Source organism: Prosopis cineraria, unplaced genomic scaffold (assembly GCF_029017545.1).
Source record: "Prosopis cineraria cultivar Desert tree isolate PC_DT_omini unplaced genomic scaffold, ASM2901754v1 PC8, whole genome shotgun sequence".
Taxonomy (NCBI): Eukaryota; Viridiplantae; Streptophyta; class Magnoliopsida; order Fabales; family Fabaceae; genus Prosopis; species Prosopis cineraria.
This window is the reverse complement of record NW_026555339.1, coordinates 4,002,081-4,016,512: the sequence shown is the minus strand read 5'-3', so window position 1 is coordinate 4,016,512 and position 14,432 is coordinate 4,002,081. Positions and strand designations below refer to the sequence as shown.

General features: G+C 33.1%; 1 protein-coding gene and 1 pseudogene across 1 annotated transcript; both read right to left on the bottom strand.

Annotated features, from left to right (window-relative positions):
- Positions 1-149: 149 nt before the first annotated feature.
- LOC129318550 (transmembrane 9 superfamily member 4-like) lies at positions 150-4,194 on the bottom strand (annotated as a pseudogene).
- A 5,817-nt stretch (positions 4,195-10,011) lies between these two features.
- LOC129317075 (uncharacterized) lies at positions 10,012-11,604 on the bottom strand. Its single transcript, XM_054961412.1, has 5 exons — positions 11,464-11,604; positions 11,251-11,375; positions 11,077-11,149; positions 10,687-10,818; positions 10,012-10,545 (listed from the first exon to the last, which is right to left on the bottom strand). Exons 1-5 carry the CDS (start codon positions 11,504-11,506, stop codon positions 10,283-10,285), a joined length of 636 nt encoding a protein of 211 aa, XP_054817387.1. The 5' UTR covers positions 11,507-11,604; the 3' UTR covers positions 10,012-10,282.
- Positions 11,605-14,432: the final 2,828 nt, after the last annotated feature.

The window sequence follows — 14,432 nt, the reverse complement described above, 5'->3', positions numbered from 1 at the left end:
AACTATTTTTTCTTTCTTTCCTTTCCTTCGAACGAAATAAACCCTTAAGGTAAATGAAATCACAGTTGAACAGTTGAAAGTTGATTGCCAATCAAACAAATGATTCAACATGAAAAAAATTTGTTTGGGTGAAAGCAATGCAGGAAAGCTGAAGAGTAATGCTTGTTCTTTCTTGCATTGCCAACAATTCTTCTTGATTGATACTAATCAACAATCTATTTTCTATTATCAACTTTCGAAGTATGGTTAAAAATATTGATTAAATAATTAAGAGAGAAAGAGAGAGAGAGAGACTTTGAGCGATGGAGCCCTTATAGACCTAACCCTGATTTTCTTTTGTTAACCTCCCATAGGATTCAACAGGAACTTCTATGTGTAAGCTTCACTATAATTATGTAAAGGAAAACATATGTGGTAGTAGCCAGTGAATCTCTTGCTACTCACACTTGATTGAGCGATATATGTGTCGGACAAAGATTAAAGAAGCACGAAATCCAGTAGTACCAAGCATCAGAAAGAAACCATAGCAAACGCACGCCATGTAGCCGAAGAAGAATGAGGTTTGCATGAAACCATACATGTCTGATCTCGCATGATAGTAGTACAAGCAGTAGCCATATATGAACAAGCCCGTTGATCCACCACAAAGGAAGGATCTAGTTTCATCCCAAAAATGCAGAGGTTAGTGTATGAAGAATTTGAAGAAAGTAAAGAGGAAAAGATCAAAAAACAATAACCATACCTCCACCACCATTCATGGTCCTCAGCAGCAAGCTGAAAGTATGTCAACGCCACAGTGATGAAAGCAGTGACAATAAAGAGAATGATGAATACAATGAACAGAATGCTGTATATGGTGTAAATCCTGTGACCCCAGATACTAGCAAATATGTAGTAGAGTTCAATGTAAATGGCACTGAAAGGCAAAAATCCCTGCCATAGCCATCTGAGGAAGAGTTCTCCGATACCATGGTAGACGGGGATCTCTCTGGGATACTTTGTGGTGCGACAAGGAGCTTGAAACTCGGGTCTGCTGTTCTTACCAGCAATTCCCCCCAAGACTAGTAATGGCGAAGTTACAAGAGTCCATATGAGACAAATAACAACAATGGTTCCAAATGGGAGTGCTGCAGTGGAGTTGTAGGCGAGAGCAACAGTATTAAGGAAGCAGAATGTCAAAAACAAAGGTCCCGTGAACAAGCTTCCAGTCAACACCAAATTCCTCACCTAGTAGACCATAAAACCAACATTTCATGAGTTAATATGCTGCATTTGGATTGTAGCTTCTGCAGAGGAGCCTCAATCGTTATGAGGATGTAAAAACTACGAACAAAACTAAGGCATCCTAGTGGAAATTGTTTTATTATTTACGATATGTAAGTAATCAATGTGATCCATGTGAAGACTCATGCTGAATCAAGTTTCAAAGAGCGCAAACTAGAATAAAGACAACGATTTGATGGAATTTTTCGATTGGACCATGGGACAGAAAGAAAAAGTTAATAGCAAAATTATGTTAAGCAAAACTGACGCTGACATTGTTGCACAGAAAGGAGCACTGTACTAAAATAAGCTGCAAAGGGAGCGTTCGATTGAAGCAAAATTATACATGCCATCTAAAAAGTGAGATTTACCCAGTTTTTCCCTTCGATCATGCAATAGAAGGAAGCTGCAGAGTAGGCCGCAATCCCAGAAGTTAGAGCATATATAATAACTAACGCGGTAAACAGAGCTCCCCTGTTGTATGGATAGAAAACACCAACTAGAGCCAGCATAAAGATGAAGATTGTACTGAAAACAGAGCGAAGATACATGTTAAAGAAAAAGATGAAAAATACCACTCGAAAAAAGAAACATTAAATCGAGCCAAATTCCTTTAAAGATGAGCACTCACAGTGAAAATAGCTGGGTGCCAGATCCAATGGCTGCCGCAAACAAAGACTTGTATCTTGGGTACCTGAACACATCACCGTGGATGTATTTCCATCCTCCCTCTTCTTGGTCATCAGCCTCCTCCTCATCGTGTGTAAACCTATCATATTTGACATCGTGATTGTATCAAGAGTCATAAATTAGAAGAATTCAATTCACGAGAGCAGGCAAAGCTCAGTTTAATCGGTTGGAATTATTCTTACTTCACAAAATCATTTTTAAGTATACGCATGAGAATTGTGGCGAGGAATCCAGTCAAGAGGAGAACAGTCACGCAGGAATTAATGATTGAAAACCAATGAATTTCCAAGTGATGTGGCAATGTAGAAGCCTGTGAGTATTTCTCCATTCTCTTTTCGAATGGAATATCTGTTTGAATCCATTTGACCGAATAAGTGAAGTCCACATCTACCTCTTTGTCCTCTGTCAGGTCCACTAGCGCATTTTGGTCACTCGTACTATAACATCAATGATGCGATCCTTATTGTAAAAGATTTCAAAATGGAGATGCTTAAAAAGATAAACTTTGGACCCGTGGGATCATCTCTTTGCCTTCTTCACTGTCAAATTTTCCTAGGAAGCCCCAGATGGGCAGGTCATCATAGTACATTTGGAAAAAGTAATCCTTCAAGACAGCAGCTCGGAATTTAACAACTTCTTTCCTCGTCAGCGTCTTTCTGCAAATACTCTGAGGTTCTTTATCAACTTGGAAGGGCAGCGTATAAGGAGCAACAACTAATCGATCCCCATTCAAAACTTCTCCAAGAGCTTCTTTCTTTTCTTCAACATGAGCTGCATCCAATAACTGTCAATTTCAAATAGTGGGAGACCAAAATAGAGCACTAAACATGAATTAGTGTCAGTAAACTAACCTGGTAAGCAGAAGGGAAGATCAAAATATCGGTATGTTTCACTGTTGGCATAAAAGAAGAGAAGCATAAAAAATTAGCAAAGTCATTCACTGCGGTGGAAAAATACATGACTCCTTTCTTTTGAACAAAATTTAATCAGCCAAACAACGAAGCACAAGGGCGACCCATATGTTTATTATGAAGCATTCCAGATGTCTTGGAGGTCCAGTTCCAACAAGTTTGTTACCCCACCCATTGAAGACATGTTCAAATTGAATATCTTACATATTCTCATTTAGATAATTAGCCAATGCAATCAAACGTGAATTTATGAGTCTTTTATCTTTTATTTAATGAAAAACAAGACACTACATAATTTAATATAAATTCAACCACAAATCTAGATCACTAGATGACAGCTCAGCAGGGAACAAAGGTCTCTGCCTTTAAATAATGAGGAGGATAAAGAGAAGATACAAGTATAACTGGGAAAAGCTTAATTGTCAATATATATAATTCTTTTAAATCTAAAGTAAACACTCCCTGAATTTTCTTCAATAGCAATTAGCAATAGAACAAACCAAACCTACCCATCTGGTTTTAGGGATCAATTTATATGATTTGAGATTTTACAGTTATCTTGGATGTAGTCAGAATTAAAATCACCGCGGCTCACGTAGCATTTATTTCCTTCTCACCCACTTCCGGAATATGAACAGGAATTTGGTGGTCAAAAGAGAACCAGAATTCAACTCATTAATTTGATGGTTGCCAGTTGCCACCATTCTTTCAGAGTAATAAAATTAAAATTAATGTTACCAAATCCAACCATAAGATCGAGTGGATATTGAATCTTCTCTATATATTTACAGGCGAGAAACTGAAAATTCAAATAATAGAAACCGGAAGGAAATCATTCTGCACGAAGTCGAATTTTCAGTGTCTGTTTTTCGGGGAGAACTGGAATAGAAATGAAGAAATTGAGCACGTTACCTGGGATTGTGGAAGGGTCCCACCTTGTTGGCGTAAAAGGGAACGTAATCTCCCGCCTTGTAACGATGATCCGATTCATCAGATGTGACATGAGTTACGCAGCAGAGAATGAAAATGGCCACAGCCAAACACGGCACTGACATTCCCATCAATGAAGAGAGGGAGAAAATTAAAGAAGCTCTGCAATGGTTTCTCCCACAACCGGTCAGCCAAATAGATGCATCAGACTGGTGGGGGAGCGGGGAGCCCAGTACGATCACAAACAATGGAATCTCCACGCCTTCACCATAACTACCATGATTTCCTTACACAGTTCCTCTGTGTGTGTGTATTTGACTGAGTGAGTTTCAAAGGTTGTGAGAAATCCTCTTCGTGAAATGCGAAGAATTAAATGATCATGACGTGCCTAGCGCACATGGAATGAAGACCCCGGCAATTTACCTTGAATTAATAATGAAGAGGTAGATCTATCATCTGTTTGACAAAATGCACGTGTGATACAATACACTTTGAGATGCAAGATTACGCATCTTAATTAAATTGGCCACTTAGTTTTACTCTTTCAAGGATGTTTCGTTTCATGTAGATTCTATATTTATATGGAAAAATTTAATAGGTCTCGGTCTTGTCTTTAATACTTTAATTTCACTCTTCATCAATTTTATAATTAACTCTAGTTAAAAAAAAAAAAGGAAGCAAGATAATAAGTATACCCATTAATATTACATGTGCGCTAGTTTCTCATCTCACCTCCTCTTGTCATTCCCCGTTCCCTACATTTACTATTTAAAACTTTTTGGTACTGGTCATTAATATCAGTCATATTTTAATTTAGAAGCACTTCTTAGTAAAAAATATAAGTTGCTTTGAAAAGTTTTTGCATGAACTTAGCATATCTCATCATTTGTATACTTATATTGTAAAAATAAGCTATGTCACTTTAAATTATTTTAATTTCTTACCTCTTCTCACTCCTCTTGTTTATAACAATAGTAAAAAGAGAAAATGTAAGAAATTATAAGACCGCTATTAATAAAGTTATTAAAAATAATGCCTTGTGAAATTTTATTTAATTAAACTAATGTAATTTGATTGTATAGATTATAGATGATTCGGTACTCCTCATTTTTACAAGAATTTTTGTTTTCTTTGGAAAATATGTTGCATTGATTAATTATTTTCATTTATCCCTTGTTATCATGTTGGCCAAAAAAATGTAATTAATTACCTGTTAAAATTTAATGTAATTAATTAGGGAATTAAAAGTGGCCTATACTAAAAATTAAGAGCACACAAAAGATTTATATCAAATTCCTCTATTCGAACCATAATATAAGACATTGATAATTAATTTATGATTTTTAAAAAGTGTTAATTGAAACTTAATTTTTTCAAGAAAAAATTTATATCTTTTCAATTATACTCTTGTTAATAATAATAATTAAAATTTTAATGCATTATTTTTTTAAAAAATAATAAATGAAGTATGGATGTAATTGAAAAATTAATTATAAAAATTATTCAATATCTCATCTTTTGAATTAAATAAAATTTTTAAAAAATATTTTATATTGTAGTTTTAAAAAAGTAATTCGTTAGTATAAAGTAACTTATTGATGCTTAACTTATTTTGCATGAAATGGAAATATCAATGATATTTACTGTATAGCCACTGCTTTGCTCAAAAACAGATTGACTTTTGCGATGGTATGGATTTCTTGATGGAATCAACAGCTTCGATAATATCGTAAGTCTACCAAGTGAATTAAATAATAAACACTGCATACTACATATTACTCCCTCATTCTCAAAAATTATAAACAAAACTCATATTAATAAAACTCAATAATAATATTTTACAATCTTATTTTTTTAAAATAAAAATATAAACATTTAAAAATACTATTTATTTAATATAATTTTAAATTTACAATCATTTCAATTCTCACTCCACTTCAAGAGTAATATTAAAAAAACATTATTAATAAAATTTTATTTTTATTAAATTGTCTATTATTTTGAGATAACTATATCCCTTTAAAGTTATCTTATAATTTAAAATAAAAAGAGTACAATTCCAACAAACTCAACTTCTTTTTACTTAGTCTCCCACCTCTGTGCCTCTGTTGAGGTGAGAACAAATCTAAATTGTCCAAATTTAAAGATTTTCATTTTCATTAAAATGAAAATTTATAAAAAAGTGTGGGAAATTAATAATTTAGTAACCATTAATTTAAATAGTACAAATTTAATCTATACAAATTTTAATAGAATTTTTAAAAAACTTGCTTGATTAGCGATCTGAATTGTTTAGATTTAATGTGATGGTCTAAATTTAATATTAATTTTTTTTATAATTTTTATAAATTAATTATTTAGATATATTTTGGAGGTGTAGATTTAAAATTTTTAATTTATAATTTTGGAGAAGTTCATGTTAAAAAATTATATGTATTGTCCAAAATATATCTATATGGTATCTATTTATAAAAATAAAAAAATTAATATTAAATTAAATTATCTAGATTAATTTTATATTGTTGAAATTGGTTAGTCTACTATTTTTATAAATTTTTATTTTAATAAAAATAAAATAAAAGAATTAAAATTTTTAAAATTCAGATTTTGCTCACGTAGTGTAGGAGGGAGAACTCGGCGAAAGTTTCTAAATTCTAATCCATCATGAGCTTAGTGGAATGACCTCTGCCAGGATATTACATGACAGGCGATGAAAATATGCAGATAAAGCCACATTGTTAAAAGCCGGCTCGCCTGTCAACAGGCTTGGCTTTGTTGAAAAACCCACAGACTTTTCTGTCAATGTGTCCTGTACGCGCTTTTTAATTGGCTGGCAAATATATATTGCTCTTCAACACTCTCGCCAATTGGAGGCTGCCGCCAGCTCAGAAGTACCACCCCTCTCTTGCATTGTTCATTGGTAGCCCAAATTATTCTTTAACTGTTTTTTTTTTTTCCAATCCCTATTTTGGTGCCATAGGACCTGAAAATTGTTGGAATTCACAATTCTGGTCTTTCCGCAATGGAAAAGGGCACTTTGACTAATTTCTCTCTCTCTTTATATCCTTTCTTCTTATCATCATTGTTTACTTGCCTTTTTTATCTTCGAACGGGTATTCCAAAGATGTTCCAAATCTCTTATTTCATTTTGAACTCAAAAAAAAATCTCATTTCATTTTTTTAATGAAAAGATGAGCTGATATATTATGACAAAAGACAAGATATAGTCAAAAGAATACAACTATAAATCAAATCACAGTAGCAAAATCTTTCAAAATCCACCCTCTCCTAATTTGAAAGAATCAGTAGAAGTAACACAAGTCCTGGTACTATTTCTAATAACAGATGCATTCCAATTTTTCATGAGCAGTATTCTTGCTTGCAAAATATCATATTACAGTTGACTATTTGTCCCTATACAATTCATGACCACTTCAATCATTCTATATCCCTTTCCCAGCACCATTATTCCAAGACTTGGATTAAGCCCTGAATCATGATAGCAACCCTCTGTAGTTAAGTTTGGCATTGCTTTATGAAAGCCAATATTCCATTCCTTGTCTTGATTCTAGATTGCAACCACACATCTAAAATCCCCTACCCTCGAGCATGCACCTGCCACCTTCAGCCTACAATCATATTTCCTTGTTGGTTATGGGCATTACAATCTCTCCTCTTACTACTTTTCTTATCTATTAAATCTAGTAAATTCCTATCTTGGTCAACTTTGTAAGAGCTAGTTTCAGCATTAACCTGATGGTCAAGTGTCTCATTATCAAACAAAAATTTACACTGGGCAACACATATGCCAACAAACATATTCAAATAATATTTCCCATGGGACCCTATTGATTAGTAGAGTTCTCGCCTCCTTATCCAGGTTTCAAGATATCTATTAAGTGATATTACCTTATTGAAAGTCTTATTAGAAATGCTGATTGACCACTTGTCTCCATCATTTTTAGGCCTTCAAGCAATCTTTGAATGAGTGGAGTTCATCCTCCATATCATCACACTCAAGTGGCCTTTGTCTTGTATCCATAAGTCCCCTTTTGTATCTAAGCTTTATTATGTGAACTGCACCATGCACCATTGTCCACAAAAGCAACTATAGGTACAATTGCTTAGGCACCTATAGATAAAAACAAATATGCAGACCTACTAGAGAAGCCTCCATCCCTAAAATGCTTCTAGACACAACTCTCTCTCCCTCCCTCTCTCTCTCACTCAAACTATGTCTAGTACAAGTTCTTGTGTTAACTAGCCGGGTAGAAAGTATAATATTCAATTTAGACTTATCATAATGACCTGGCAAAAGAATATAGTTACTCACATATTCATCAAGATTTACAAGTCCCACAAGATTTGGAACAAAATCAATGATTTTCACATTTAAAGGGGACCATACATTAGTCTAAATGTGCCTCTGGTCAAGCTCATTTCTATTTCAAACCCATCTTTAAACTTCTCTTCCATGCCATAGACACATTACTCTTTTTCCTCATTATTGGCAAGAGTTATGTGCCAAATTTATATTTTTCACAAATAGCCTTCACCCTTGTGTTGTTGTGTCGCTAGACACCAACAAAGCTTCATCACATAAGCTGCATTTTGTTTTCTCAAATTTTTAATGCTTAATCTCTTATTTCATTTTTGTTCCACAAATTTTTTTCATTTCTAATATTATATAATATGAAATAGACTAAGTCAAGAATAAAATAATAAAGACTAAGCATGACATTGAAGATAAAATATGGTCTCAATTTTTTCAACTAACCAACAACCATTCGTCCTAGTGAAAGATAGTGCCTGCAATTCGGAAGCATATTTGAAAGAAGTACCTACAATTTGGATACAATGCTTGACAATAATATTTTTTTAAAACAAAAAAAAAAATCGTTCACTAAAATCTTCTATTGACGCCTTTGTCAACACAAGGACATTTTGTCGGGCCTCTCATTTAGCCCAATAACGCTCATTCATAGGATTGGGAACAACTAGATCTTATTAAATAGTTATAAAATGATATAAAAAAGAAATTATAAAATAAAACTACTCCCTCCATTTTAAATGATAAAACACTTTTAGATAAAATCTCATATATAAATAAAGCTCATTAAATATATTTTACAACTTATTTTTTTAAGATAAAAATATAAACTTTTAAAAATGCCCTTCATTTAATATTCCATTAATAAAAAATATTGAAAAGAGAGAATATATAGAAAGAATAATATTAAAAAACTATCATTAATGAAATTTTATTTTTATCAAAGTATCTTATATTTTGAGACGTGAATCTTTCATAAAAGTATCTTATAATTTAGAAGGAATGAGTAATAACTTTTAAATCTACGTCAAGGAATTTAAAAATAATAATTATGAGCTGTCTTCAGTACAAAAACAAAACAAAGCGACGTGTAATTTTCATGGTTATATCTTATATCAATAATATAATAAACATTAAAACATAAAAATTAAATGAATTTATATGTGCAAGACTGCAAGTGAAGACTGTTAAGATATATTTTCATTTGGATGCTTGTCAGATTCACACACACACATATTAATATATGTTAGTAGGACCAAAACAATCCTCCACCAATAGCCAAAAGTGATCTTTCTTAGATACAGAGGATAAAGATCACACTTCTCGCAACTATGTCTACGCCATTAACAAAAGTTGTTAGTAATATACTCAGTAACATTAATTTTCATCAAGATATTACAATTTTTTATGTTCACTCGCTTCGATTGTAGAAGCTTTTTTGTTTTAGATATGATTAGATTTTAGTTTCTTTACATGATTTTACGATAATTATGTAATTAAAAAATGCAGTATATAAATTAAATTCCAACAATGGAATTTTCAACTTAGAAAGTCTCATACATGTATAGTGTTGACAGGGGAGGTACATGGTGGTATGATGTTAGGCTTGAGAAGCAATGAATGGAGCGACATTGATGGATCATGTATCCTCTGACTCACGCATTCACCAACTCACTGCTATACCCACAATAATTTTATTATACTCATTTCTATTCCATTTTCACATTATGTATTTTCATCACATTCTACTTAAACAATGCTAGCTGGCCATTATTAATAATCAATTAAACTCAAATTTTATGCTTTTGAGTGAGGTAAGTTTATCCATTTTTTGCAAGCTAAATACATTTTCTGGGCAAAAGATTATAAATCATAAAAACAGCAAGCAGCAATATCAAACCTTCCTCTTTAAGATTACAGAGTAAAGTTTCAATGTTTGAAGGGCCTGGTTCCTCACTGTCAAAACTAGCACAGCAATTCCTTCCCCAAAAGAAAGTGTAGTAATTTGGTTGGATTCAGAGGTCCATTAGTGGTGAAGTTTCATGCATATAGCAAACCCTGCGTCCAACTTTATCAACTACAAAGGGTTTCGCTTGGAGCTTTGTACAGAAACACTAGGACACATACGTGTATATAATACAAGGAGTAAGGTCTGAGCTCAACCCTTGGTTCTCATAATGGTGATGGAACCTCTGCCTTGGGTGTGAATCCTTCTGAGGGCCACCACTTCTTTCCCTGACATACCGAAACTGCGAGCTGAAAACGATGGAGAAGAAGTCACAGAATGTGGCACTGGATGTGGAATTGGCTTTGCTGGGCTCATCACTATCTGCTCATTTATGTCTTTCAGTGTTGTTTCTCCTTCCACTCCTCTCCGCTTCACCAAATCAAATGGGTAAGCTATTTTCTTCCATTGACTCTCTGGAAATATTGCACAGCATTTCAATGCATCGTTATCTTTAAAACAAAAAGGGAACAAGACAGATCATAAATGATGCGTGGGATGAAGGAGAATTAAATCAAATAATGGCCTTTAAGTTTTTGATAAAGTTTCTGTGATACTTGAAACTGAAGCGTCGTTTTCTTCTGTGTCTCCAGATGCCCAGCTCCTTTGAGAACTGTCATCTTTGATTATTGCTGCATGCATATCATTCTGTGATGATGATTGACCCCTAACGTTGAATTCGTGACTATCTGCAAAGTAGAAATTATATATCAGTTACTGTTATTGTGCCGAAGTAACTGTGGTGTGTTTCTGGTACTAGTAAATTTTATGTCTGAAATGTTAGGCTCATCATTTATTGCAAGGAATATAGGCCACAGAATCAGAAAACAATCACTCCTTCCCAACCGTCAAAGACAAAAAGGCTAGATTGTCTGATAAGTAATAAACACCAACAATAGGGTTCTTACTCGAAATGAAGCGACTCTGAAGAAGAAAGAAGGGCTTACCATCAAAGAGTTGGGCTGTTGTGGCAGAACAATTTGAAAATGGATTTATTTGGTCATCCAGACAAAGGGATTCCTGTAAACGATTAAAAAATTGTATCAGATTTCCAAGAATATGAGATTAGTACTGGAGTAGAATGGCTAGGCAAGTGGAAAGAGCATAATTCAGGATATAACCTTTTGATCCAGAAAGTAGGATGGTGAGTTTTCATTCTTGCACCAAATACCCCAACCAGAAATAGCATCTTCAAGGTACCCAGTCGTAGGATCAGATAAAAGCCAGGACTCTGCTCCTACAGCATCTGAGATAAAGCAAATTAAGATTACAAACAAGTAAAACTAAAACCGAAATGAAAGTGAAAGTGAAATGGATAGCAATGGCATAAATACCCAGATATGCATCTGAATGAGTGGCTTCAGACTCCAAATCCATGGAGGCTGGGAAGTGAGAACACTAGCTGGTGAGGTATGACACGGCCCTTTGTTATGCAGGTTAATTATTGAGTGCTTAACACTCATATATGTGAACAAAAAGACTACTGTATTTCACCTTTTTCGTTCAAGGGAAATTATTGTAATGGGCCCTTTGAAACGCTGAAAATACCCACCTACCTAACCATGCATTAGTCAATGCAGAGCAAAATAATAAATGGGCCACATTAATTAAATTATTAATTATGTAACATGACTACAATTTTTTGGTCTAATTAAGTTGAGGAAGGTCTATTTATTTTTTAAGCAATGAATACAAGCTTTTCACTCGTCTTCCAAGTTCTACAGCCTTCCTAAATTGGATGATATTTTATACACGAGTTACACAATTGAGCTCAAGGTAACTTTCTTTGAAGTCTTGTGTCTCACTGAGAATCATCATATCTATCTGTGTTTCTTCTATGTTGACTTAAAAAGAGATATAGACATTTTATTAGGTTCTTCTATATTACTTTTAGAAGATCTTATTAAGTTTTTAAATGAGATATGTGATCCTATCTGAAATTAAAGAAGTTAAACCACACGGAATTGTATGAAGTGGCTAATGGGAGAGAGAAAATGGCAACAATAGTGGACATGTCGAAAGCGTCAGTATCTTCGTCTCTCATTGGTAAAGATACTCAAAGGAGGAATATGACCATCTTTTTTCTGATTCGTTACATTTCTTGGTCTTAGGTAGGGTTTTTCTGAATGTTGCTGTTATCTGCCAAAAGAAGAGGACCAAGAGAAGCCACCCACTAGTTTTGAAAATAGGTTATTCTAGCTTTTCATTTTCTGAGTCTTGATTTCTGCTATTGATTGAACCAGTAGCCAACCTACTGAAAAAGCCATTGACTTTCCATTCATGAATAGATTTGATCTAGCATTCAAGTTGAAACTACTAAAATTCCAAAATCCCCTGTTTTTCTTATAGGAACGCTAGTTTATGCTTCTGAATAAAGTTTAATTACAAAACTGACGTAAAACATAATGAAACACAAGGAAAACATCCTTTGGACACCGCATATCAGAGTTTTGTTAGCATAATTTAAAATTTATATGGTATTTTTTGGATATCAGGTTTTTAGCATAATTTATCAGGTTTTGAAACGTATATATTGATTTTAGAATTGAATACAGTTCAAATTATATCGTCATCATTAAATTATCATTATTGAAGAGGATTTATATGTCAGATGCTGTTAAGAGGAAAAAGAAAAGTGGAGGGAAAGAAGAAATGAAGAAGAAAGAAGGTTCAATTTGGTAGAGGCAGGCAAAATATGACAGAAAGAAACAAAGAGACGTCACATTCCTCAGTGCTTGATCCTAATATAAAACGCCATGTGGATGTTCAAGCCACCTCAAAGCGCTAAACAAGTATATCAGATTGTCGTCTTTTGCGGTTTTGCCTCTACCTTATCTCAAGTTTAGGTAAATATGTGTCTCATCTTCATTAATTTTTTTCCTTTTAATTAAAAAAAATCGGTTTAAAACTATTACATTTTCATATAAGAGAAATTTCAGGTATCTTGTATGATATGCCAACAGAAATTATTTCCATTGTTAGGATTCGGTCTTATACCTTATATAAAGTATAAGTTCAAATTTTGCTGTCAGCATGAAATTTTTTGTTAATGTATAATCTGTAATTATCGCCATAGACACTTTTTTAAGTTATAAAACTTGTGCTGATTTTAATGAGTCCTTGTTATCCAACTTGCCTAATCCTTAAGGGAGGATATTTTATAATTTCCTTTCTGAAGAAAATAAACGTCCAGCAACATAATATTTGAGAAACAGATCACGGATGAAAATTGAAGATTTCATGAAACAATGGATAATCCAATGAATTTTCAATAACAAAACAATCAAGGCAACCCAGTTATTTTAAGTCGGTGCAAATTTGAGAATAAGAATAACCTTCTCCAGAAAAAGCAGGAGAGAATAAGAGAAAGAAAGAAAAGAAATTCAGGAAATCTTTAGATCAAATCAATATATCCCAACGAAATGACTATTAGAAATTAATTAGTAAAAATTGTATCAATTTAATTAGAGATTAGTTTGTACAGAAACAAAATGACTAGCATTATTGGTAGAGCATCCACTAAAGCGTCCCAATTTGGTTGGATCCAAATTAGTTTGGCCCTTGTTAAATTTTCTCAGCTAAGTATAGGGTAAGTTTAGAATATTAAGCACTGCATGTTAAAAAAAAAAAAAAATCCAAACCAAATAAATTCAAATAGCTTGAGTTATAAGTGATGTCAAACCCTAGACTTTTCATTTATTGGAAGCTTTCGTGCGACTAAGTCAGCAAAAGCATAACTTGTTTTTGTAAGGTAAATTATATATTATTCCTTAAACTTTAAATCATTTACACATAATCTCCTTAAACTAATAAAATTTTACAAGGAGCTCCCCTCAAGTTATATATTTATGCAAATAACTCTAAATACTTGATTTTATATATTAATTATCTACATATAACTTAAAGTTTAGAAGATTATTTGGATATCAATCAAAGTTTGAGGACTTAAATACACACAAAAATAAAATTTAAGGAGTATGTAATTAATTATTAAGAGTTATTTACATAAACTTAAAAACTTAAGGAGTTTAATTATTAAATTTTGAAGGTTGAAAGAGTTATTTATATATGATTCAAAATTTAAGTGAGTTATATATAATTTAGCCTTCTAAAAAAAAAATTGCACAATAGATGGAAGGGTGAAGAATCAGATGCTAAACAATTGATAACGCAGCAAACAGCTGTGAGTGTGGGTTGCTCTACTTGGAAGGCAAAGAGCTTGTTACTTCACCTTCCTTCCTTTTTCTTGTTCTTCAAGTCTTTTGGAAAAGGTGTTGATTCCCCCTTTTAAACATATTTCAGC